General features: G+C 45.4%; 1 protein-coding gene and 2 non-coding genes across 5 annotated transcripts in view; 2 read left to right on the top strand and 1 right to left on the bottom strand.

Annotated features, from left to right (window-relative positions):
* The window catches only part of RCSD1 (RCSD domain containing 1), a 71,345-nt gene extending 54,712 nt beyond the window's left edge, over positions 1-16,633 (top strand). For all 3 annotated transcript variants that reach the window (XM_005677081.3, XM_018046446.1, XM_018046445.1), the window contains 4 exons: positions 1,000-1,071; positions 5,578-5,781; positions 7,858-8,493; positions 13,739-16,633. In XM_005677081.3, coding sequence (XP_005677138.2) covers positions 1,000-1,071; positions 5,578-5,781; positions 7,858-8,493; positions 13,739-13,771 — 945 coding nt within the window. In that variant the 3' untranslated portion in view covers positions 13,772-16,633. The remainder of the gene's footprint in view (positions 1-999; positions 1,072-5,577; positions 5,782-7,857; positions 8,494-13,738) is intronic.
* Positions 22,678-22,749, top strand: TRNAP-CGG. Its single transcript has one exon. It is a non-coding gene; the product is annotated as a tRNA-Pro (tRNA).
* On the bottom strand, positions 23,404-23,475 carry TRNAP-AGG. The gene has a single exon. It is a non-coding gene; the product is annotated as a tRNA-Pro (tRNA).

The raw sequence follows: 26,250 nt of genomic DNA on the forward strand, positions 1-26,250 counted from the left end.
TGTAAAATCCAATAGCAGACAAGAAACCTGACATATATTCATCACAAAAATATCTCTAACAGCATATATATGTACATATATTCTTATATATATATATAGGTATGTGTGTGTATGTATATGTATGTCTCAGACATCGACTGCTTTTAGAGGGCAGGCACACACTCCAATGGTAAAGAATCTCCCTGCAATGCAAGAGACCCAGGTTCAATCCCTGGGATGGGAAGATCCCCTGGAGAAGGGAACGGCAACCCACTCCAGTATTCTTGCCTGGAGAATCCCTTGGACAGAGAAGCCTGGTGGGCTACATACGGTACATAGGGTCACAAAAAGTTGGACATGACTGAGCAACTAACACTTTCACTTTCACAAAATCATGTTCATTTTTTTATATAACCAACACAATGTCTGGAATGTAGGGGGTACTCAATAAATGTCTGCTTAATCAAAATGAAAATTCCGTGTTTTGGAAAATGATAGTTTATAAACACTATTGGTGAGGTTTCCCAAAATATTATTAGCTCAAGGAAACAATTTCAATAATACCTCTGTCGGGTTTCACTCCAGCTCTCTGGTTTCTTGTGATATTTGTGACAAACAGAATGGATAGTCACTTGCCCTTTCTGTTTGAAATCCCCTCCAGTTGTTTTCCCACATTGTTAAGGTCATGGGCTGAAGATCTTATCCCCCTCAGACAGAGTCTGCTCCCTCATAATGACCGTGAAGTCATCCTTCCTGGGACAGGAGGCCTCCTGTGTTTCGGTTGTCCTGCTTGCTCCAGTGCGTAGATTCAGGCAGTCGTTAGTGGCAAGAAGAGGGAGAGGGGAGGGGGCACCGGCTGTGCCTAGTACCCGAGGAGGTAAGTGAGTTCCTGCAGCTAAGCGGTGAAGTGATGAAACCTACTTTTTGTTCTCATTCCAATTGTGGCTTCTGGGCTCCAACCAGAACCCCACTTCCCTTCACCTTACTCATTTGATTGTTTTGGTCCATTTGCTTTTATAGAAGTCACTGCCCAGTGCAAACCACCCTCCTAAAGTCAAAGTGAAGAGCTCACCTCTGATTGAGAAACTTCAGGTAAGTCCAGAATGATTACCTATCACTACCCCTTATCCAATATCTGCATGTCTTTGGGATTCCTAAGGGGAGTTCCATACGTCAGCTGGATGAAGTGAAGTGAAGTGAAGTGAAGTCGCTCAGTTGTGTCCGACTCTTTGCGACCCTGTGGACTGTAGCCTACCAGGCTCCTCCGTCCATGGGATTTTCCAGGCAAGAATGCTGGAGCGGGTTGCCATTTCCTTCTCCAGGGGATCTTCCCAATCCAGGGATTGAACCCGAGTCTCCCACATTGCAGGCAGACACTTTAACCTCTGAGCACCAGGGACGCCCTAGTGGATAGTTGGTCACCTGGATAGTTGACCTTTGATAACAAAGTAGTGATTAAAGTGCCCTGAAGGATGGGAAGCTCTACTTAAAGGCAATGAGGACCCTATAAAATGTGAAGTCAAGTCGTTAACATCTAGCAGAGAATGGGAAGAGAAGAGAATGGGATATCTTATGGGGAAAGGACATTATAGTGCAAGAAACACTCCAGGAATAGCCAAGTCCTCTCCAAGGCGTGAATGCAGTCACAGACCACTTCAACCTTATACAGGGCTGAAATTCAGTTGCTAGACATCACACCGCTATGGCCAAGTTCATTGTTTGGAAAGCATTCTGCCCTTCCTCATTGCCAGTTACCTTGCATGCCCTCCCCACTGTGCCCCCTGGCTTTCCTAGGAGAGTGAATGAGGCATATAACTGCACTTATCTCACAATCTTGTGGAGACAAGATTTTCACAGGTTAGTGTTGGTCACTCAGTCGTTTCTGATTCTTTACATGTCCATGGACTTTAGCCCACCAGGCTCCTCTGTCCATGGGAATTCCCAAGCAAGAATACTGGAGTGGGTTGCTATTTCCTTCTACAGGGAATCTTTCCCACCCAAGGATCAAACTTGGGTCTCCTGCATTACGGGCAGATTCTTTACCGTCTGAGCCAGTAGGGGAGCCCAGATTTTCACATATGATACAATAAAAGACATATGGGAGAGTAAATACCCGAGGTCTAAATTGTGGGTAACTATCCAACTCCTACTGCTTTAGACCATGACTTTTTTTTTTTTTTACAGTTGGTATGATTTTTCTTTTTAAAATGTATTATTATTATTTGGCTGCACTGGGTCTTCATTGCAGCATGGGCTTGCTCTGGTTGCAGCTCGTAGACATAACTGCCCCAAGGCATGTGGGATCTTAGTTCCCTGACTAGGGATTGAACCCACGTTCCCTGCTTTGGAAGGCAGATTCTTAACCACTGGACAACCAAAGAAGTCCCTAGACCGGGACTTTTTAACCTCAGCATGATTTGGGCTGGATAATTTGATGTTTAGCGGCAGTCCTTATTCACTAGATGCCAGCAGCACTCAATAAACTGACAAAGAAAAAATGTCCCCAGATATTGCCAAATGTCTCATGGGAACAAAATCATCCCCCTGTCCCCAACCTTAGGTGAGATACACTGCTCTAGAATTATGGAGCAAGAAGAAAGTCAAGTGGTCAGGAATAACTGACGAATGCTTTATGAAACACCTCTTCCCCGAGTTGGTCCTTAAGAAGGGTGGCTGGAAAGGAGGGAGGGAAGTTCTCTGGTGTGGGAACAGTGTGAACTGAAATGCAGAGGAGGAGCAAGCATCATATGTCTGGGTCAGGCCTGTAGAAGATGCTCAAGCTTTCACTGCAGTCTCAGCAAGGCTCTCCTGCACTGGATTCTCCTGTCTGGGTCCAACTGATGAAACTGATTCTTCAACCTTGTTGTGGAGCCATTCTTAGGGCTGTGTCAGGACAAATAGTCACAGCCTCTGTAGTTCCCAGCTACGGGAGAGCCCAGAGATTTGGCCCCCAGCCTGATTTGCGGTTAAGGAAAGCACCTCTGGTTTGGGGTCATGAGCCTACCGGGTGAAGGGTCAGAAGGAGTCTTTCTGAAGTTTAACGCATCATGAAAAGCCCTGATTCCATCTCAGTTGCAGGGAAGGGGTGGGCTGCCCATCACTGTAGAAGGATGCAGGGCTCCCATGTACCTCACAGGGATCTCTCACAAGGGACCCCTGAACTCAGACATGCCCCCCCACTTGATGTCAAGGGTGTGATGCAGGACATCTACCTCCGCCTCCCTGCAGCCCACCACAGACCTCAGTCAACTGCTAGAAATTATCACGAAGACTGTGTACCTTGAAATTTTGGTCTTATTCCCCTTTTCTGGTCATTAACAAGTGTCTTAGGGAAATATGGAAACCTGAGAATGAGGTTTGGATCTCCAATGGTTTAATCTTATGAAGAATGTCAGTAACAGTATATAATTTGGCCAAATCCCTTAGGAACCACTTTGTTGGAACTATGTAGGAAAAGAACTAAGAAATGCATCATCAGCTCAATTTTTCTTCTAAATATTCTATTGGATGAGATGGAAACTATGATGTTTCTTCACTGGAGAAGTTAATAATGCAAAGCTCAAGGGACTTGCCTGGTGATCCAGTGGCTAAGACTCTGCACTCCCTATGCAGGGGATACCTGGTCAGAGAACTAGACCTGGCAAGCTACAACTAACGATTCTGCATGCTGCCACTGAGAACCAGTGAAGCCAAATAAATAAAAATAAAATATTTTTTTAAAAGAAGTTTTCCACTGGCTAGAAGACCCACTTTATTTGTGAACAGTATTTTTTAATATATGTTTATTTATTTATGTTTGGCTGTGCTGGGTCTTCAGGGTGGCTCCTCTTGCTGTGGAGCACAGGCTCTAGGGCTTGAGGGCTTCGCTAGCTGTGCTCAGTAATTGCAATCGCCCAGCTCTAGAGCACATGCTCAATGGTGGTGGTGCGCAGACTTAGTTTCTCCCAGGCATGTGGGATCTTCCTGGATCAGGGATCGTCTCTGCGTCTCCTGCACTGGCAGATGGATTCCTCACCACTGAGCCCCCAGGGAGGCCTGTGAGCAGTCTGACAGAGAGAATTTCCCAGCTGGACATTGAAAGTGGAAGCAGACCTCGCTTAATGCCCAGCTAACCTCCCCACTGCCAGGAAGCCCTCCAAGCCATCCCAGTACATCCACTCCCTCAGCCTGTGTGGTCCAAACCTGTCCCTTGGTGCCTGCCATATGCTGCTTTTAGACATGGCATGGGCTCACGGTGTTGCTATTTAACTTTTATATTTTTAATTTTACTATGACACAATCTTGTCTATATTATAAATTCTTCCTAAAATCACAATAGAAGTACTAATGTCATCTTAAACATGCATAATGTTCTAGACTTTGCAAGCCCTAAAGTACCATCTAGAGCTCTTCGGGATGACAGAGCCTTGGCTACCAGGAGGGTAACACCGAGGAAAGTCTGGAGGGAGAGGGTGTGGGTCAGATAATGATAGGAGAGAGTAATGGGACCAGAGCATAAAAGACTCTGAAGGTCAGGCTCAGTCGATTGAGCAAATAAAAAATCCAAGATACTGAAAGGCTACTGGACTCTCTGTAGGTCACACAGCTATCAAGTGAAAGAGTAGATATCTGGAGTCAGATGGGTCTGCGTGGAGAGCATCGTCTGCCCTCAAGCCTGGTCCCTTCCCAGCAGACCTTGCTGCTGGCTTTCCTGCTCTGGCCGATGCAACTGGGCAAAGATTTGGAAACGTAGAGGGTAGAGCTGGAGGAGCCGGTTCCCCTAGATGATCCTGAGGACTCAGGGCGCTCACATTCAATCCCTCCTGCATCTTCTCTGAGGCAGTCAGATAGGTCTAGGACCACCTGCCTCCTCCCCGCCACCAACCTCATGACTCCCTTAGGCGCTGGTTGCCTTTGGGTAACCCCTTCTCTTTGCTTGCCCTCAGGGTTCATCTTAGCCTGCTTTCAACTGCACTGTGATGGCCAGGTTGGGGCACCCTTGCAGCTGCACTGCCAGCTCCCCCGGAGGCCTTGGTGGCCTGCTCTGTCCATCATTCTGGTTGTCTACTGAGGAAGACCCTCTACTTACTTGGAGGCTGAGGGACAAAGAGACCGGGCTTGAATCCCAGGGCAGATTCCTTAAACACTTTGCTAATTTGTGCCTTGGGAACAAAACTGAATGTGTAGGGTAGAGGGGGAAACTGCACATGCCCAGCAAAGAGGAGGCATCCTGTGAGTGGTAACTGCTACTGACTCTGACGAGAAGGATGGTGAAGCTGCTGACTTAGTGTGAGATCCTGGTGCCTGCAAGTCCTGGCAGTTGCTATTTTGTCCTCTTTGTCTATAAATTGGGACCACTCCATGCATTTTTCTTAGATCAAATCAGTACTTCCTGGGCATTCTGGAATGCAAGCTGGAGTAAGCCAGGTAGCAGAAGGTAGATAAAGTAAGCAGGTCTTCCAGGAGCAGGACGTGCTGTGACAATGGATGATTGGTTAGGAAGAAAAGCCTCACAGTCCCTAGTCTCAGTCAGTTCTAAGGCCAGGAAGTCAACATGCTAGCTTAGGAACGTTCATCTTCTCTCTACCCTTACCTGAAATTCCTCATCTTTCCCAACAGGCCAATTTAGTCTTTGATCCAGCAGCCCTGCTTCCTGGGGCCTCTCCCAAGAGTCCTGGATTCAAGGCCATGGTGTCACCATTTCATAGCCCACCTTCTACCCCCAGCAGCCCTGGAGTGCGATCCCGGCCCAGCGAACCAGAGGAGGTGCCTGTCAGCTTTGACCAGCCTCCTGAAGGCAGTCATCTGCCCTGTTACAATAAGGTACTGTCTGGGTCCTAAGTATTGTGATGTCTTTGTTTATAATGTCTGTGGACATGTGGGTACTGGGCAATCCTGAATTATCTCTACCCTGTGTTGTCCTGGAGAAAGGAGGACACACCTTAGCTGTGGTCAGAGCTGCTTTTTAACAAAGGATATGTCTCCTCTTTCTGGCAAGTGATCCCTGAACTAAGATCACCCTCTACCTAGCCTGTCTCTCTCATCCCCTCTCCCTGCAACTTGCTCCCCTCACCTGAAAGGCAGGCATGGGGAGGGAGCGAGTTCTCCATCCTTTGTGGAGAGAGAGGGAGGAAGTCACAACTGACCCCAGCTGAGACTTATGTCAAAAGCAGTGACTCAGCAAAAAAGGAGGACAGGGTCACTAGGTTGTCCTGCCCTGACTTGATTCGAATACTCCTAAGTGACCCAGAATAGGCTCAAATCATTTTTGCTGCATCTTGCCCTAGTTAAGGGGCTTCCCAGGTGGTGCTAATCATAAAGAACGTGCTTGCCAACACAGGAGACGTAAGAGATGCGGAATCGATCCCTGGGTCAGGAAGATCCCCTGGAAGGGAACATGGCAACCCACTCTAGTATTCTTGCCTGGAGACTCCATAGGCAGAGGAGCCTGGAGGGCTACAGTCTATAGTGTCACAAGAGTCGGACACGACTGAGGTGACTTAGCCTGCATGCACACCCCAGTTAAAAAACATCCAAACTGTTTCCTTTGCAAAAAAGATGTGTAACAAGGCTTGTTTCTGTGGATGCTACCTGGTACTCTGTGTGTAATTTCATCAGATCCCTGCCCTACTGGAAGGAGGGAAGAATCAGGAATCAGAGGTGCATACAATCCAATACACTCTGACAATACATGCAGCAAATTTGGGCCAGAGCCAGGGAGAGGCTAAGAGTTAAAGGGCTCCAATGCCAGGAAATGGTATTAATAAATGTATGTGACTTTAGAATTATGGATGGAGAGAGCAGGATCTTCTGGACCCTTCCAGAGAATCCATCTAAGAAAAAGAGATCAAATATGCAGAAACAGGTAGAGCCCAAGGAAACAAAGAGGTGATGGGGTGGCCTTGAGCCTGCTGGCTGGGGACAGAATAGGGATCCTTCAGCCCAGAACAATGGAGAGATCCCTGGGGACAGAGAGGAACCCCAGGGAGAGCCCTGATACTGGAGACTTTAGTCTTGTGACAGCAGTAAGGGAGCAGCTGGGATTATTTCTGAACCCTGCAGGCCATGAGGACTGAGGCCTTGATGGCGTGCAGGCTAGCCTCACTGTGGTCTCAGCAAAGTTTCTGGGAAGCTCTTTTAAAACAAAGCATTCATTCTAAACCACTGAGACAAAACTGGGATTGACAAACACAAAAATGTAACATGGCATGTGATATCTTAGTTTCCCAACCAGGGATCACACCTTTGTCCCTGCATTGACAGGGGGGATTCTTAACTGCTGGATTATCAGAGAAGTCCCTACTTTGCACATTAAATTTTAAAGGACACATCATGTGAATAAAGTAGGGCATCTGATATAAACATGCCCACTGAACTTCTGACGAAGTCCAGTGGACGAAGGTGAGGCCTTGTTCTGAGTCTCACACACCTTCCACTCATCTTTGTCAAAGTAGCGTCCTCAAAATGTTAAAACATGACTCTAATATGAAATAGAGATTTTGTTCAACTTGTCAGTTTATGAGGAAATCTATAAGATGGTAAAGCTCATTCAAAGAACTGGTTATTTATAAGCAATTAAATAGAACAAATGTGCGAATAAAATTGCTAAGTTAGACACCAAACTGATTGATGTTTTACAGAACCAATAAAATCTTAGGGTATCTTTTCTTATTGGGTAGAAAGCATTTTTATCTTCATCCACACAGAAAAAATTCTGCAGGTTACCATATAATACCATAACCCCATAGGGCTCTGCCTATAATAAATAGCAAACAGTGCTACATCCTCGTGGAAAATCAAATGATCCTCAGGTGGGGCTTGTGAAACTGGCATTGAAAGAACAGGCATCCTCACCTTGGCCGTTTTCACAGATGTACATTCCTTAACACTTTCTTCCAGGTGCGGACAAGGGGCTCCATAAAAAGGCGCCCTCCCTCCCGGAGATTCCGAAGGTCCCAGTCAGACTGTGGGGAACTGGGGGAGTTCGGGGCCGTGGAGCCTTCCCAGGAGAATGGTGCCAAGGAAGAGAGCGGGGACGAGGTGTTCCCGGCCAAGAGCAAAGCCCCAGGATCCCCTCCTCTGAGGAGGACGCCCAGCAGGACAGAGAAGCTGGAGGAGAAGAGCAGGGCTGTGGGGGAAGCCCAGGAGCCGGCGAAGGTTGTGGGGGGCTCTGAGGAGGGGGCTGGCCAGCATCCAGCCCGAGCCTCCAGCTCAGAGGCGGAGGATGGGTGTGGGAGCCCCAAAGAGGAGAGACCGGCTGGAGAGCAGGCGGAAGAGCCTACAGAGGTGAAGGAGAGGGTGGCCGGTGAAGAGGAGGAGCCCGGACAAAGCAGCCAAGACGCAAAGGGGCTGGAGGAGGGAGCCGCGGCGGAGGAGCCCCCTCAACCCCCTCCTGGAGAAGGGGCGGGCGGCCACAGCCCAGAGCAGGGGACCAGCGAGGAAAGGCAAGATGAAGGGGCCAGCCTCGAGCCAGGCTGCAGCCCCGACTCCGGCCACGCCCAGCCGGACACCAGCAGCGAGGTCGCCAGGACAGAGGTGGGCAGCCCGGCTTGTCCCTCCCACCCCACTCCCAACCCCCGGGACAGGGCAGGGCCAGCGCACCCTTTTCCCCATGCCCTACCCCTTCTATCTGTCACCAGTCAGCCGGGTGTGCAGTACCACAGGTGCTGGATTGAGACAGGCTGTCACCGATGGGGAGCAACCAGAAAGGGAAGTGTGTCTTACGCGCTGCCTCTCACTGCCTCGCAGTCCTGGCATCTTTCTAGGTATGACTGAGACCCACACATCAAGGCCTGCTGATGTAGTGTCTGGGCCTGGGCTCACTGCTGTGGTGGATTCCAAGAGCAAAGGAAGTACTCCTTCTGTAGAAAACTCACAGTCTAGCACCTGAGACCAGCAATTCCTTAGGGCGCAGTAAAGAAGGCGGGGCTTCTAGGGAAGCCTGGGGCTCAAGTGGGGGGAAACAGTTTGTATGTGGAGAGTGCCAGTGGAGCTTCAGGGTGAGGATAGCTTTTGATTTGGGCCTTTAAAGGAGGTTTTGTGACTACAATAAAAAAAATAGAATAAAAATTTTTAGTGTTAACTATACTCCAATTAAAAATAGAATGAAATAGTTTTTTAAAAAGAAAGCACACAAAATGAATAGAGGAGGCTTTATGTTCCATCTGTGTGACCTCCCTGGTAGCTCAGATGGTAAAGCGACTGCCTCTAATGCAGGAGACCTGGGTTCGATCCCTGGGTGGGGAAGATCCCCTGGAGAAGGAAATGGCAACCCACTCCAGTACTCTTGCCTGGAAAACCCCATGGACAGAGCAGCCTGGTAGGCTACAGCCCATGGGGTCGCAAAGAGTCGGACACGACTGAGCGGCTTTACTATACTTTATGTTCCACCTATTCATGCGCAGGGGTTAGATACCTACTGCACATGGGTAGGGGGAGTGCCTCAGTCCCTTCCTTCCTGCTGGGCATTTATTCACCTGGCTCCTTCCACCACTCCTAGAAAGCCTATCTTGACCTCACCTCCCTATGCCTCAGGAGCAAGACCAGCCTTCCACAAGAAAAGTTCTGTGTCCCATCCCCTACCACCACCCCTGACAATCTCATCAACAAAGTCACCCTCCAGTGTTTCCCCCTTCCCTTTGTTTTAGTTTATTCATTCACTCAAGCCACTGTCAGCCTCCGACTGCATTAGCCTCTTATCTGGCTTCCTGCTTTCATTTTTTCCAACTACATAGTCCATTCTATGTACAGCAACCAAAGAGGTGTGCTTGTGTGTTTACTCTCAATTTTAGTAATTTCTAAAATTACTCACGTCCTTAGGGCTGCCATAACAAATTACCAGAAATCGGCAGCTCAAAAACAATGCAAATGTGTTGTCCCACAGTTCTGGAGGCCAGAACTCCAAACGCAGAGTATTGGTAGGGTTGCTTCCTTATGGAGACTTGGAGGATGAGTCTGCTCCATGTCTTTCTCCTAACTCCTGCTGACTGCTGGCACCCCTGAGGAGCCTGTCTTGCCTCTTCCAGCTTCTGATGGTTGTCAGCAGTCCTTGGCCTTCCCAGGTCTGTAGACTTATCACCCCAACCTCTGACTCTGTCTTCACATGGCCTTTCTCTGTGTGCCTCAAAACTCCCTCTCCTCTCTCTTAAAAGGACCCCAGTCATTGGATGTGGGCCCACGCTAAGTCTAGAATGACCTCATCTTGAGATCCTTAAGCTCGTCTACAAAGATCCCCTTTCCAAATAAGGCCACGTGCACATGTACTGGGCTTAGGGTTGGACATACCTTTGGAGGAAGACAACTCACTCACCTCTGCTCCCCCTTGTTCCATGGCTTCACAGATTCCAAACCCTCTGTGAGGCCCTTCTCTGCCTGGGGGCCCCTGCCAAGCTTTCCCTGACTCACACCCTCTCTGTACCCCAACCCTGCCAGTGTGTTTGGATTTGTTTTTTTCGGTGGTTAATATCTAGATCCTTGAAGCAACCAGGTGAAATAATTTATAAGCACAAAATTGGTTGAACAGACTCAGAGCCTGTAGCTCTCAAATGCCATCTGAGAGCTGCCGTTTAGGACTGTGCCCAGATTACATAGGCCTGGCGTGTGTACACCCTTCCAGCCCCCCTTCTTTGTGGTTGTGTTTTTATACTCCAGATTGTTAGTGTTCAGGTCCTAATGTAACTTTTAATGTTCTTTCTTCAATAGTAATACTTTAAAATTTTTTTATTTTCAAGATGCTATTTTCATTTTTGTATTACTTAAATGCGAGGTGCTGCCTCTTTCCAAGAGCGTAACAGCATCTTGTTTCTCATTTAATTACGTGTCATATCCTCACTATGTGCAGAACACTGTGCTAGTTACAGTGTGTGTGTGTGTGTGTGTGTGTGTGTGTGTGTGCGCGCGTGTGCGCACGTGCGGGCAGCACACACATATCCACTCCCAAGGAGATTTTAATTGAAGAATGATAACTTCTTGAAAAAATTCTTGAGGATTTAGTATATTAAATTCTTTAATATACAGGGGTAAATATGGGTATGTGTGTGAGGTGCCAAGTGAACAGCAAAAAGACTCAGTTGAAAATAATGTATTTTCCAGAAACTATACATCCAAACTTCCCCTTTTTCCCTTGCATCAAACCAATAATAATATGCTATTCACTGGGACTTTTCAATTTATCTACTCTTCTTTAAGAATTGGCAAAATTTGGTAAGGTAAACAAAAGGTATGGTCTATAGATTCCTAGTGTAATTTTAAAATAGAAGCTGGAAGACATAGCAAAGACTTTCTCCTATTTTGCCTATTTTATTAATGTCAATTAATAAATTAATGAACTAAATTAATAAATGTTGGAATCATTTTCCAGCTGACCTGTATCTAAAATTACTGGGTAAGCTGTCTAATTTTTATTACATAGTGCACAGAATAAATTCTCATTTTAAAGATTCTGGCAACATGGGAGTATGGAGAGTGGATTTTTTTAATTGATTTATGATATTGTGCTAGTTTAGGTACGCAGTCAAGTGATTTGATTATACATATGTATGTCTATACATCTATATTCTTTTTCTTCTTTCTTTTCTATTATAGGTTATTACAAGATATCAAATATAGTTCCTTGTGCTATACAGTAAATTTTTGTGATCTGTGAGAATGAATTTTGAATCTCTGCCCTCATCTTTCTCTTTGTGCTTTCTCTTTTAGTACGCATAATCACCATAAATCACTCAGTGTTCATATTTTCAGTCCTATTTGGGTTTGATGGGCTGAGTTGCAGTTATTTCAGACAAAGATTTTTTTTTTAACTCCTGCATATACTTATCACTTCCTCTTGACAGTCTTTGACATTGAGTATATTCTTATGTAGTTGATCTGATCAATATATTTCTACCAATCAAAGAAGATGGGGGTTAGATGTGGAGGTTGGGGCAGGGGGGCAGTACTAGAAAAGTGTTTTTTAAGTGCGTGCCGCCTCTGCCTGATCCAGAAAAGACCTGGGACAGGTATGGTATCCCTGGGGAAGCCTGTGACCCAAGGGGCCTATGTCACAGTTGTCCTCATTGGGAAATCCTTTGGCACCATTGCCTGAGGTATTTTGCTTCTAACCTTGACCAGGCTTGAGAAGACCAAAAGAGAATTAGAAGCAGTGCCCCTCCCAGGTTACATAAATTATCTGGATTTGTGCAGACGTTTTTTTGTGAAGCAGCTTATACTGATGAGTAGAGCTGATGTCCTTTGTGTCAACTTGAGCTCTGTGACTTTGGATGATTCCTGTCCCTTGGAGACAGCCACTTATGAGCTGTCCTTCTTCATGTTCTTGTTGTCCTTCTGCTCCTTGATCTTGGTTTCACCATGGACCTGCTCTGGTTTTCTGTATTATCCCCAAAGTCCAGTCACTCTCACACCCACCTTCTTTGTCAAGACTTGTGAATGTCATTGGTGGAATTCACAAAACCATGCTGCCTGGATCTGCTATAAACTCTTACCAACCTGGCTGAACCATATCCGTCCTCTGCTGGGACACCCTTTCACTGCTTCTGTATCATCCTATTTTCATCCCCGTTCCCCCAGCTCGCTGCCTGCCTCTTCCTCTCCTGCTTTGCAAATGACCTCATCTCCTGTTTACCCAAAAGAAAGACCAGCCTGTTTGTCACCTGCCTCACACCTTCAAAGAGTCTCTTTTCCCTGTGAATCCAAGGAGAGGCCCTTTATCCTTGATAAGATTACCCGCCTTGTCTGCTGTGTCAATTGTTTTCTGGACTTTTCTACAAGATATTTGTAGAGCATACGTGTGCCTTTAAGCGAGGGGGTTAGACCGAGATTTTCCTGTTCGGTTACCCGTCTGTATTTCTAGCACCTCACTAGCTCGCCCCTTTCTGCCTACAAACATTCGTCTCTAATCCTAAAGATAAATCTCTCAACTCTGCTTTCTGACCCTCACTCTTACCAATGACTTTGAAGCTCAGTCGTGGCTTCCATCCACCAAAGACCTGACATGTCTGCTCTTGTCATCCTCACCTCTCTGAAACAGCTGATGCTGGCAACCCACCCTAGAAACCACGTCCATCCTTCCACCTCTGCCTGGCTGGGCTGCCCTGGCCCCTTCTCGGCCTCTGGGCAGCATCATGACTCCTGCACCTGGTCCTCCCCATCACCTCCTGGCCTCTCCTGACTGCTTAGCGCCAGCCAGGCTCTCACATGGTCCCAGCCGCACCCCACAGGCCCAGCAGCCCCTCATTCCACACGCCCCCAAACCAGACTGCTGCTTACTTTGTTTCTTCAGTTACTTTCAACTGACCTGAAACTCCTTTTTGCCCATATACATTCCTGCTCATGAGGAACTTTTCCTCTTTCTCTTTGATTCTTTAGCAGTGTTTCAGGATGATGAAATTAAAGGGAATGAGTGATGAGGGGAGAAGCTAGGGCCGCGAGGACATGGGAGGCCAAGCGTCAAGGAAAAGGCAGTGTCCTTGTTGAGAGCCCAAGCTCTGATCCCAGGGTTTAAATCCTGACTCCCCCACTTGCTAGCCATATGACCTAGGGGAAGTCACTTGACCTCTCTGTGCCTTAATTAACCCACCTATAAAACAGAGTAAATACAAGTATCAAACTCCTATTGCTTTTGTGAGGAATAAATGCGTTGATGAGTATGAAAAACTATGTCAGTCACATAGCATTATTATCACTATTACTGTTGTTGCCTGACTTAGCATTCCCAGGAAGACAAGCTGAGTGTCCAGGCTTCTCTACTCTCCTCCTAATTTATTCCTTCCTCTTTTGTTCTCAGGATAACACCCCTGTCCAGGACACTAAAATGTGAAGAGCACATTGCTTCTAGTGATGAAGCTGCTGGAGCCATGTCTTTGAAAGTAGCAGCAAAAAGGAAGCCATTGCAGGGCACGATGGGCTGAGAGTCTGAAGTCAGCCTGAAGACACAGGGTGCCGTTTCCCAGCCTGCACACCACTGCAGACGGAGAGCGGACCTGAGGGCAGAAGACTTTGATCAGCTTGAGTTTGTGTCACTTGATGGATTCCTTTTTCTTTTTTTTTTTTTTAAGAAAACTTATTTAAAACAATTTGCTGTTTTGACAACTCCCAGGGATACTGGTCAACCTGTGGGGCCCAGATCCACACCCACTTATCCCTACAGCTGACCTCAGAACTGGACTGGCATTTAGCTAATCAGATTGTGTTTATATAAAGTGATAGCCTTTTTATTATTCCTAAGTTTTCACAGTTCTCAAATATAAGTAAAAACTCATTTCAGGTGGCTAGAATCAAAGTAGTATCACTGGAAATATACATCCTGTAAGTTACAGAAGACCTGAAATTGTATGGAGACCCTGAAACAACCTTTCAGCTTGGTCCAAATGTGACTGGTCAACCAATTTTGAAAACACTGGACTAGAAGAGATAATTATTGAAACATTTGAAAATATATGTCTGTTCCAGGGACAGGAGCTTTGAAAGTGAAAGCAAAGTCGCTTAGTCGTGTCAGACTCTTTGTGACCCCATGGACTGTAGCCTATGAGGTTCCTCCATCCATGGCATTTTCCAGGATTTTCCTTCTCCAGGGAATCTTCTGACCCAGGTATTGAAACCAGGTCTCCAGCATTGCAAGCAGATGATTTTACTGTCTGAGCCACCAGGGAAGCTCCTCATCTGGTAATTTACCAGGAGCTTTGCCATCTGGTAATTCTCTAGTTAGGAATTTTCAGCTCATCTCCTACTTCCAGGGGACAAGAGACAGAGGCAGGCAGCAACTCCTTTGGGGAGGCAGAATGTCAAGAGGTTTCACAGGTCTGCACTTCATTTCCTCTTCTTGAAAGCAGAACAATGATACCTGAGCACTGCCTGCCCTCTGGTTTAGCCTGGGAAGATGAAGTTTGTGCTTCCAGAAGGGGAGCCCTGAGCATGAATTAGATATCTCCTGGGAAGTGCACTAAGCATCACGATGTGCAACCTACATAATAAGGGCATCCTTCCCCGACTTGAGTGGAAACCCAGGGTCTCCTCCCCGACTCAGGAGGGATGGAGTAGGTCGTTGGTCTGTTCTCCCTGAATAGCTCTTGCTTTAACGTTCTGTTGAGAGAGTGCAGGAAGCTTCGCTAGGAACAGGGGGCCTGACTACCCCTTTCTTAACATACTCTCTCCCCCCTTCACGCACTCCTGCTGAAAGATGCTCGTCCAAATAAATTTTAATCTTTAGAGTTGCTCCTTATTCAGATTTATTTCAGTATCTCAACATGCAGATTTGGTAGTTGGAGCAGTCATTTTTCTGGAGGTCTCTTAGACCGTACTCTATCTACTCTGACTTCAAAAAGTAGTTTCCCAGACTAAAAGGCCTTATCTCACCACTGGTACCTCAGTTTTTATCACCTCATTACAGTTTTTCTAACTCCAGAATAGTATTAATATTTGATATATACATTTTTCAAAAACTATTTTTAAATTGAATGTAGCTTCTAAATCTTGTAATCTAGTGAAGACTGATACTATAATAAGTTTTGTATTTTAGCAGAGTTTGGGAGATATGTGTGTCAGTTATTTTGAGATCTATATACTATCTATCATCTGTCTATCTACCTATCTAATCTCTTCACAGAGATGTATACCCCCTAAACAATACATGGATTTATTTATATATGTCTTTGGGTTGTTTATGCGTGCACATATCTAGGCAAGAGTTTTGAGAATGTGAGCTTGGCTGTGGGTGTGTGTGGTGAAAGGGGGAAATCTGCCATTCTTCCTTACTGGAAGAAGGAATGGAATAGATGGGATGTGAATGTAGAAATGAAACTCTATCTCACATACCTTACAGTAGCAGATGAAGGAGCAATAAAAATGACAAGAATGTGACACTGAAGGAGCATGTGTGATGCTATCAAAAGTCTCACCAGTTCCCTGTTAATCACATATTTGATCTGTTTTGCGAGAACATAGAGACCTATTCCCAGGCGTTGTTATTGGTGACTCCTGGTGGGGAATTCATGAAGCGAATGCAGGACCCTGTTCCCTGTTGGTGCTGCGGCCTGGGTGTTTAATGCTCTCTTCTCGAAACACTGTGGTTTGGTGATGCATCACTATAGTTGAGACTAGGACTTTACCCTGGGGATTAAAGAAATCCATTTGTGTTTTAGGTGGAACAGTCATCACCAGACCAGGAAGACTTTCTTTCATTCAGGTTCCGTTAATAGGTTGAAGGAAAACACTGTTTCTTCACAGCTACAAGGTTGAAGAAAAGAGTCAGAATCATTCTTCCAATTCCTTTGTAGTCCAGCTTGAATTTTAAACTGTGTTCCTCCTTTCTCCAGAGAGGGAGCATGAAAAAAACCTGACTGTTTTGAAGGAATATGCCAGTATTGAAAAGGGGCTGTGATGCTGTTTCAGCTGCATGTAGCATTAGGTAACCAACCAGCTATGACCACAAAAACCCCAGAGACGCAGGACTCCACTCTCTTCACTGAGGTCACCCTGAAAAGGATCCAGTTTGCCAGACCAGTTTTGACTTGTGACCAACTGACTAATCATTAACGTATGTTAGATAATGGAATAAAGGAGTGGATGGACAAATAGTTCGTCATCATCTTTTGATTAAGTACTCTTGGAGGTGTAAAAGTTTAATGCAGTTGAATGAATGAGGACCTTCAGCTGCTAATGAAAGGAACTCATACTGGCTGATACAAAACAGCTATGTCTATGAATCTCTCTCCCCCTCCTCCTTCTCTATTTGCCTGTACAATGTTAATATACATTGACAATCCATGGACAGACCTGAATACAATCAATTAAGCAATGTCTCTGCTTTCTTCTGTTGACCATAGTCTCAAGTAGGCTCTTCCCAGCCTGCAAACCCAATAGAAAGAGCTTATTGTTTCCTAATAACTGTAGGGGAAAATCCTACAAAGGTTTTCTGTAGGCTCCATGGGGATCACATATCCATGTCTGAACCGATCGTTATGAACAAGGAGATGCAGAGATCAGATCGGCCAGCCCTCAGTCACATGCTCTCTCCTGCAGTTAGGGGCTAGGTGAGTTAGTTCTGTCATCTTCAAGGACCGTGAATGGGAGTAACAGGGTGCCTCAAGGTTAAATCAGAGTGCTGTTACTAAAAGAAATGATGCTGGGTAGGCAACAACAAGAAACAAAACAGAGTCTGAGCAGAATTTAAGTGCTACTCAAATAAAACAGCATTTGTTTTCAGAAGCCACCAAAGAAAATAGTCTCATTTTTCATGTGATGTTTGCTGTGTCCAGAGCCAGTCTGGAGCTCCAATGGGTTAAGTCAGTGTCTGTGTTGTTCATTGTGCCAGTGCCTCATGTATTATAAGCAATCAATAAATACTTATTAAGTAAGGAATGACTGAGCTGATTTTGGACTGGAGTAAGATTATCTTCAGCATTTATCACTGCCCAATGGCTCCCTCACTGATACCAGATGCCTGAAATGTTTTAATTAGCAACTGATTCCACTGCCTCTAGTCTTCCCATTCAAAATGCATATCCTGAGAAAGAGAATATTTTATACCTTTGTCATCACATCTTGAATTGAGTTTGTTCTAGAAAACCTTCTAGAAGGGATTGAAAAAGAACAGCAGAGTACATGAAAGTCTAGGGGCAGTTTACACGCTTTCCTGACTTCCCAGTCTTGCTTAGAGTAAGCCAGGCCCAGTGATGTCATGATCAGAGTGCCTGCGGAGGCTGAGAAAACCATTACTCCAGTTCTGCCCTCAGTCAAGAAGAGCTATGGGAATTCTGGAGAAACCACAATTGCAGTCAAGTGGGGCAGGAAACTGTGGTTCTTTGATCCTCCTCAGAGAAAGAAGAGATGATGAATGTGTGAAATGCCTCACAGTATAAAGGGAGCCACCCACTTCAAAAACAGGAACAAAGAGAATTCTTGACTTCTCTTCCTGGAAAGTTCTGGGCTCTCCATGGTACCTGCAACACCCTGGCACAGTCAAGGAGATGCCATGAGGGAAACAGGATGTAGAAGGAAGAGGTTGAAATGGGCTAGGATTCCTCACTGGGCACTCTTGTCGGTAATGACTCTGGCCCTTGATGGTGTAGTTGTATATGAAGTTTTGAAAAAATTACTTGTATTTAGACAAACCAATAATGTCAGTTGCTTCCCAGGTGGCTCAGATGGTAAAGAATCTGCCTGCAAAGCAGAAGACCTGGGTTCAATCATTGGGTTGGGAAGATCTCCTGGAGGAAGGGCATGGCAACCCACTCCAGCATTCTTGGCTGCAGAATTCCACGGCAAGAGGAGCCTTGCAGTCTACAGTCCATGGCGTCTCTGAGTGGGACATGACTGAGCAACTAACACTTTCACTTTCATAATGTCAGTTGGGTTTCCTTGGTGGAAACCCAGTCAGTTCAGCCGCTCAGTCATGTCCCACTCTTTGCAACCCCATGGACTGCAGCATGCCAGGCTTCCCTGTCCATCACCAACTCCCGGAGCTTGCCCAAACTCACATCCATCAAGTCGATGATGCCATCCAATCATTTCTTCCTCTGTTTTCCCCTTCTCTTCCTGCCTTCAATCTTTCACAGCATCAGGGTCTTTTCCAATGTGTCAGTTCTTCACATCAGGTGACCAAAGTATTGGAGTTTCAGTTTCAATGTCAGTCCTTCCAATGAATATTCAGGACTGATTTCCTTTAGGATTGACTGGTTGGAGCTCCTTGCAGTCCAAGGGACTCTCAAGAGTGTTCTCCAACACCACAGTTCAAAAGCATCAATTCTTTGGTGCTCAGTTTTCTTTATGGTCCGACTTTCACATCCATACCTGACTACTGAAAAAACCTAGATGGACCTTTGTTGGCAAAGTAATGTCTCTGTTTTTTAATACCCTGTCTAGGTTTGTCATTGCTTTTCTTCTAAGGAGCAAGAGTCTTTTAATTTCATGGCTGCAATCACCATCTGCAGTGATTTTGGAGCCCAAGAAAATAAAGTCTGTCATTATTTTCCCATCTATTTGCCATGAAGTGATGGGACCGGATGACATGATCTTTGTTTTCTGAATGCTGAGTTTTAAGCCAACTTTTTCACTTTCCTCTTTCACTTTCGTCAAGTGGCTCTTTAGTTCTTCTTCCCTTTCTGCCCTAAAGGTGGTATCATCTGCATATCTGAGACTTTTGATACTTCTCCCTGCAATCTTGATTCCAGCTTGTGCTTCATCCAGCCCAGCATTTCATATGATGTACTCTGCATATAAGTTCAATAAGCAGGGTGACAATATACAGCCTTGACATACTCCTTTCCCAATTTGGAACCAGTCTGTTCTAACTGTTGCTAGAGTCTGTCTGGTTCTAACTGTTGCTTCTTGACCTGCATACAGGTTTCACAGGAGGCAGGGAAGGAGGTCTGGTATTCCCATCTCTTTAAGAATTTCCCACAGTTTGATGTGATCCACACAATCAAAGGCTTTAGGGTAGTCAATGAAGAAGTAGATGATTTTTGGAATTCTCTTGCTTTTTCTATGATCCAACAGATGTTGGCAATTGGATCTCTGGTTCCTCTGCCTTTCCTAAATCCAGCTTAGCATCTGGAAGTTCTTGGTTCACATACTGTTGAAGCCTAGCTTGAAGGATTTTGAGCATTACCTTGCTAGTATGTGAAATGATTGCAATTGTGCAGTAATTTGAACACACTTTGGCATTGCCCTTCTTTGGGATTGGAAGGAAAACTGACCTGTGGCCACTGCTGAGTTTTCCCAATTTGCTGGCCTATTGAGTGCAGCACTTTCACAGCATCATCTTTTAGGATTTGAAATAGCTCACCTGGAATTCCGTCACCTCCACCAGCTCAGTTCGTAGTCATGCTTCCTAAGATCCACTTGACTTCAGACTCCAGGATGTCTGGCTCTGGTGAGTGATCACACCATTGTGGTTCTCTGGGTCATGAAGATCTTTTTTGTATAGTTCTTCTGTGTATTCCTGCTTACTCTTCTTAATATCTGCTTCCGTTAGGTACACACTGTTTCTGTCCTTTATTGTGCCCATCTTTGCTTGAAATGTTCCCTTGGTATCTCTAATTTTCTTGAAGGGATTTCTAGTCTTTCCCATTCTATTGTTTTCCTGTATTTTTTTGTATTGATCACTGAGGAAGGCTTTCTTATCTCTCCTTGCTATTCTCTGGGACTCTGCATTCAGATGGGTATATCTTTCCTTTTCTCCTTTGCCTTTTGTTTCTCTTCTTTTTAGAGCTATTTGTAAGGCCTCCTCAGGCAACCCTTTTGCCTTTTTGCATGTCTGTTTTCTTGGGGATGGTCTTGATCACTGCCTCCTATACGATGTTACAGGCTTCTGTCCATAGTTCTTCAGGCACTCTATCAGATCTAATCCCTTGAATCTATTTGTCACTTCCACTGCATAATCATAAGGGAATTGATTTAGGTCATACCTGAATGGCTTAGTGGTTTTCCCTATGTTCTTCAAGTCTGAATTTTGCAATAAGGAGTTCATGTTCTGAACCAGAGTCAGCTTCCAGTCTTGTTTTTGCTGACTGCATAGAGCTTCTTCATCTTTGGCTGCAAAGAATATAATCAATCTGATTTTGGTGTTCACCATCTGGTGATGTCCATGTGTAGAGTCTTCTCTTGTGTTGTTGGAAGAGGGTGTTTGCTATGACCAGCATGTTCTCTTGGCCAAACTGTTAGTCTTTATCCTGCTTCATTTTGTACTCCAAGGCCAAACTTGCCTGTTACTCCAGGTATAGCTTGACTTCCGACTTTTGCATTCCAGTCCCCTATGATGGAAAAGACATCTTTTTTTGGTGTTAGTTCTAGAAAGTCTTTAGGTCTTCCTAGAACCGTTCAACTTCAGATTCTTTGGCATTAGTGGTTGGGGCATAGACATGGATTACTGTGATACTGAATGGTTTGCCCTGGAAACCAAGATCAGTCTGTCACTTTTGAGATTGCACCCAAGTACTGTATTTCAGACTCTTTTGTTGGCTATGATGGCTACTCCATTTTTCCTAAGGGATTCCTGCCCACAGTAATAGATAAATTGACCATCTAAATTAAATTCGCCCATTCCTGCCCAGTTTAATTCACTGATGCCTAAAATGTTGATGTTCACTCTTGCCATCTCCTGTTGACCACTTTCAATTTACCTCCATTCACAGACCTAACATTCCAGATTCCTATGCAATGTTGTCCTTTATAGCACCAAACTTTACTTCTACCACTAGACACATCCACAGCCTGACGTTGTTTTCGCTCTTGCTCAGCCTCTTCATTCCTTCTGGAGCTATTCCTTTGCTCTTCTCTAGTAGCATATTGGGCACCTATCCAACCGGGAGGTTCATCTCTCTGTCATATCTTTTTGCCTTTTCATACTGTTCATGGGGCTCTCCAGGCAAGAATGCTGAAGTGGTAATTACCTTGTAGCAAAAGCAATAGAATACACTGCTGGTGCTGCTGCTAAGCCACTTCAGTCGTGTCTGACTCTCTGCGACCCCATAGATGGCAGCCCACCAGGCTCCACCGTCCCTGGGATTCTCCAGGCAAGAACACTGGAGTGGGTTGCCATTTGCTTCTTCAATGCATGAAAGTGAAAAGTGAAAGCGAAGTCTCTCAGTCATGTCCGACCCTCAGCGACCCCATGGACTGCAGCCTACCAGGCTCCTCCGTCCATGGGATTTTTCGGGCAGAAGTACTGGAGTGGGGTGCCATTGCCTTCTCTGAATAGAATACACAGGTTAAAGTGAAAAAACAAACAAAAACAGATACAATATGGAATCAGATTTGTTCTTCCCTATGAAGAACAAACGAAGGGGAGGTGGTGCTAGGTCAAAGGTTCTGCCCACTGCCAGTGCCTTCTCCACTCCTCCAAGCTAACAAGGCACCAAACGCTGTCTCCCTCCCTGCCCCTTTCATAGTCCTCCGCATCCAAATCAACTTCTACTTGGGTAGTTGCTGTGCCTACCATGCTACTTCCTCGCCATGTCGCCTGAAATACCTAACTGCGAAATGAGGTTAGTACGTTAGAGACAGATTGTTACAGATAACGCAGTGCGTTCAGTACATCCAAGGCTCTAAAGAGAGTGCGTGATCTCAAAATGAACGTTGGAAAAAAAGTTATCTGTCAATACTCTCCCCTTTGAGAATTCTGTGTCCCAACACTCCCTTGCAGGGATAAGGTGCATCCTCTCCCATTTCTTGCCAGCTCGTCGAGGTTTTTCCCGCTCCACCCACCCTTGTCGGTCGTCGGCAGCCGAGCGTCTTCCGGCGGCCAAGCAGAGGCTGGGAATGCGGACGAGGCACGTTGCACAGAGCCAAGTGCTCTGAGGCTGATCTGAGCTGAGAGCGGCGGGACCGCCCCGCAAGTAACGAAACTGGCGGCATGGAGACCCTGGGCTGCGAGCCCCTGGCGGAGTCCGAGACGTCCGAGGGGCCCTGCCTGCGCCCTCCTAGCCCCGGCTTCCACCGCCCTGCCGCCCCCGCCTTCCAGGGGCTATCCTGGCTCGTGGAAGGCGGCTTCCCGAATCTTGGGCGGACGGCCGCAGGCGGCGGCGCAGAGCCGAGGCGCCGGAAGATAAGACCTACCCCGCTGGGAAAAAATGCACGTCCCTTCCTGGTGTCGCTTTGGGTGGCGAAAGCGTTTTGACCCAAGACCTGGGAAATGAGAGGAAATTCTCCAGCCGAGGTTGGTCGGGCGGTGCAGCTGGCGGTTGGATAAGGCTGAAGGGAGGCTCTGGGAGGCTTTTTGCCGAGAGCGGCTCGTTGGTCTAGGGGTATGATTCTCGCTTCGGGTGCGAGAGGTCCCGGGTTCAAATCCCGGACGAGCCCAGGCTTTTTCTTGCATAAGCAGTACAATTTAAAACTTTTTTTTCCCCCACATGGCTCATTTAATGGCTGAAATGAAACTATTCTAGTTCCTTGAGCTCAAACCTTGACCAAGACGACCGAAGTACTTTTCACGAAGTAAAATATCACATGAGATCAATTCGTACAATATGTGGTCTGTTTTCGTCTGAGGGCAAGATGTGAAAATGCTTGTACCACTTTGAAACACGTGCTCGGAAAAGAGACACGCCTCGTGCGGACCCCGGGGCAGCCCCGGAATACTCGAGCGTGAGTGCGGCACGGAGGGTCGGCGGGCCGGGTGAGCCGGCGCGCAGGCCGCCTCCCACGGTCGCTGTGCAGGCGGACGGGCGCGGGCGTGAGCAGATTTAGGTCGCACTTGTAGGCACCGGAGATGCCCAGCGAACGTGCTCGACTCTGGAACTGGCAGGAATGGGATGAGTCTTTTCAGAGCATTACATTGCTTTCAAACTTTCTACGTTTTCAGGTTATGTCGTTTAATGGTATTTGAACTTAAAGTGTGCTATAAGTTCAAAAGGTCTCAATTTTGTATTTTTCACCAACATGTATTTATTATATTTATAGATCTAAAGTTAATTTCTTTAGAAATGGATTTAATTCAAAGAAAAAAAAAAAAGAGGGCTCGTCCGGGATTTGAACCCGGGACCTCTCGCACCCTAAGCGAGAATCATACCCCTAGACCAACGAGCCGTCGTCTTCGCAGTCTTCCTGCCATCATAAAAGCAGGAAGAATTACTGACTTCTGTGTTTCCAAGCGGTTATTTACTGTTATGTGTTTATATTCCTCAGCTGTTTTGCGTTCTAGTGTAAAAGGATTTTCTTTTTCTCTTGATTTTTGAAAATCAGTAATACAGAAGAAAACAACGATGTCACTATCAGTGGAATAGTTATAATTTTATTTATATTTATGGCTGATAAACTGCAGTGAGTGTGTGGCAATTTCCCTGTGGCAGGTAGGTTCCAGATTCTCTCCCCTACTGAGTTCTGGATGTTGCACTTTCCAATAGTAGTGACATCGTCAGTTTCTTGCCTACACATTTTATCCTAGTGTTCAAAGCACCGTCTTTCCGGCCTTAAGTATTGCCATCCATGTGTTTTTACTCGATCTGTTTTCTTCAGCTGGAAAATCTGTTTCTCATTCTCTCTTTTGACCTCCTCAGAAAGAAATCCTTTAACAAATTAAAAACCAACTGTATGTGGTATATAACTGGGTTGCAGTCTTGCCTCTTCTAAACATTAATAGCAGCACTGAATTCTACTGTATGATTGGCAAACAATTGTTATAATTGGTGTCCAATTGTCCCAGTATCTCTAAGGCATGGCTTCTTAACTCTATTTTATTTATTTTTAATTTTTTTCCCAAAAGAACGTTTCACATATTTATTACTGAGCCACACGGACCTCTAGTGAGGAAACACCAAGAGTCACACATTTCGTTTCTCCCATGAGCTGTTCAGACAGCAGTGACTTTGCCCTGCTGTGATTCAGTTAAGGTGCCATAGCATAGATGAGTGCCAATTGGTAAATGAGGCTCCTTAGAGGCCCAGCTTGGGCCTCACCAGTGTCTTTTCTTGGAGTTATACCTAATTTTATTACCAGTTTTCATTCAAATCGATTGGGGAATGGAATGATTCTGCTTTTGTTTCTTGGTCAGAAATTGCTTGATCTTCAAATTCTTGTGAAAAGACATGGGGAGGAGTAAATTCGACTGCACAGAGGAAAATGGAGAAGAGAAAAGAGCTTTTTTACTATATTTTAAATTCTTAAATAGTATGGAGGCTTATGCTGGCAAAGCTGGTGCTCAATGACTAATTGCTGAATGACTGCAATATGTTCCGAATCCCTTAAAACTACAAATTTTGGTACTTGGACAATCAGTATTTGTGAATTGCAACTCTAACAAATAACTAACCAGATAGGAAACTACAAGTAGACAGAGTGACTATCCTAAATAGGTCTATTTATTTTATTTCATGTACCATTCATTGTTTATTCATTTGATTGCTCATTCACTCAAACATTTAGAGGCACTATGTGTTGTTAACAACACTCTAAGTTGTTAACTTTCTACTTACGGTTCAATGTGAGTAAATTTTAGTTCTGGAGTTCTAACATTAAGACCCCACCCTTTGTTTTATTTGAAAACATCCTAACTTGAGTCTTCAGTTCTTCTTAGGTCCCAAAGCAAGGAGGATAAGAATACCCTTTAAAAATATTCATTAGTTCTAGATGTCAGCAGAGTTTATTCATCAGAACCCAACTGGAAAAAAAATGTGCCCTGGACACTTAAGAAGTTTCTATTTCTCCTGGAAATAAGGAAACTACAAAATATAACTCGTTAGGTAAAATAATGTAATCACTTCCGTTTTCTGGGAACCTCCATCTCCACAGTTACCAAGAGGTCTGTTTTTATGCTCACCTTTCCCACTTTAATTTATTATTAAGTTATCATTTTAGGGCTTTTATTTTTCCTGTTTCTTCTTCTCTAGTGATTGCAAGGGTTTGTCTTGTATTCTGCAGGTGCCACTAGACTGTCACATTTCCCTCCCAATGATGATATAGAAAGACTGACAGTAACAAAACTCGGATATCAGTTGTCCAACTCACAGTGACAAATGTCTCTATCCCAGCAAGAGGAATGCCTGTGATACCTCTCCAGAGCGCATCGTTCCCTCATAGGTGAAGCAGAAGTAGTACATAGGTGCTGTTGGGGTACAGGGAGACAGAGAACCTTGAGGAACATTTTATCCCGGCCACAGTGAATGAACAAGCTGGAGACACATCCTTCTCCTATACAGTAAACCCTAAAGACCCTGTTACCAAGTTCTTCCAACTTGTGCCTCTGTGCCCGGGGATACCAGGGGCACCACAGGCGCTAGAACTTGGATTTTCAGATTTTCAAAACTTTCCTAGGAAAATGCAATCCCTTTCTGGATTGAGACAGTCTCTGTAGAAATGTTAATGAAACTGATTTAGCTCCAGATAAATCTTTCTCAGTGTGTCCTGGATTCATCTTTGACTCTATCTGATATCCATCAAATCTCAGTGCTCCTGGAATGGCTTGCTGTCACCACCCACAGATCACAGCATTCCAATCTTCCTCTGGCAACAGATTTTAAAATACAAGGAGGGAGAGAATACCACTGAGAGTACAGGAAGTGGAAGAGAATTCTACTACAATCACAACGATGTTGGAAATTTTGGTGCCTGACACTGTCTATTCTACTTTTCCCATTAATTCCAGCTCTAGAAAATTATGCCCATATATATTTGCTAGCACTAGCTGCTCCTGGCGGAGAAGGCAATGGCACCCCACTCCAGTACTCCTGCCTGGAAAATCCCATGGACGGAGGAGCCTGGAAGGCTGCAGTCCATGGGGTCGCTGAGGGTTGGACACGACTGAGCGATTTCACTTTCACTTTTCACTTTAATGCATTGGAGAAGGAAATGGCAACCCACTCCAGT

The sequence above is a fragment of the Capra hircus genome, chromosome 3 (assembly GCF_001704415.2).
Source record: "Capra hircus breed San Clemente chromosome 3, ASM170441v1, whole genome shotgun sequence".
NCBI lineage: Eukaryota > Metazoa > Chordata > Mammalia > Artiodactyla > Bovidae > Capra > Capra hircus.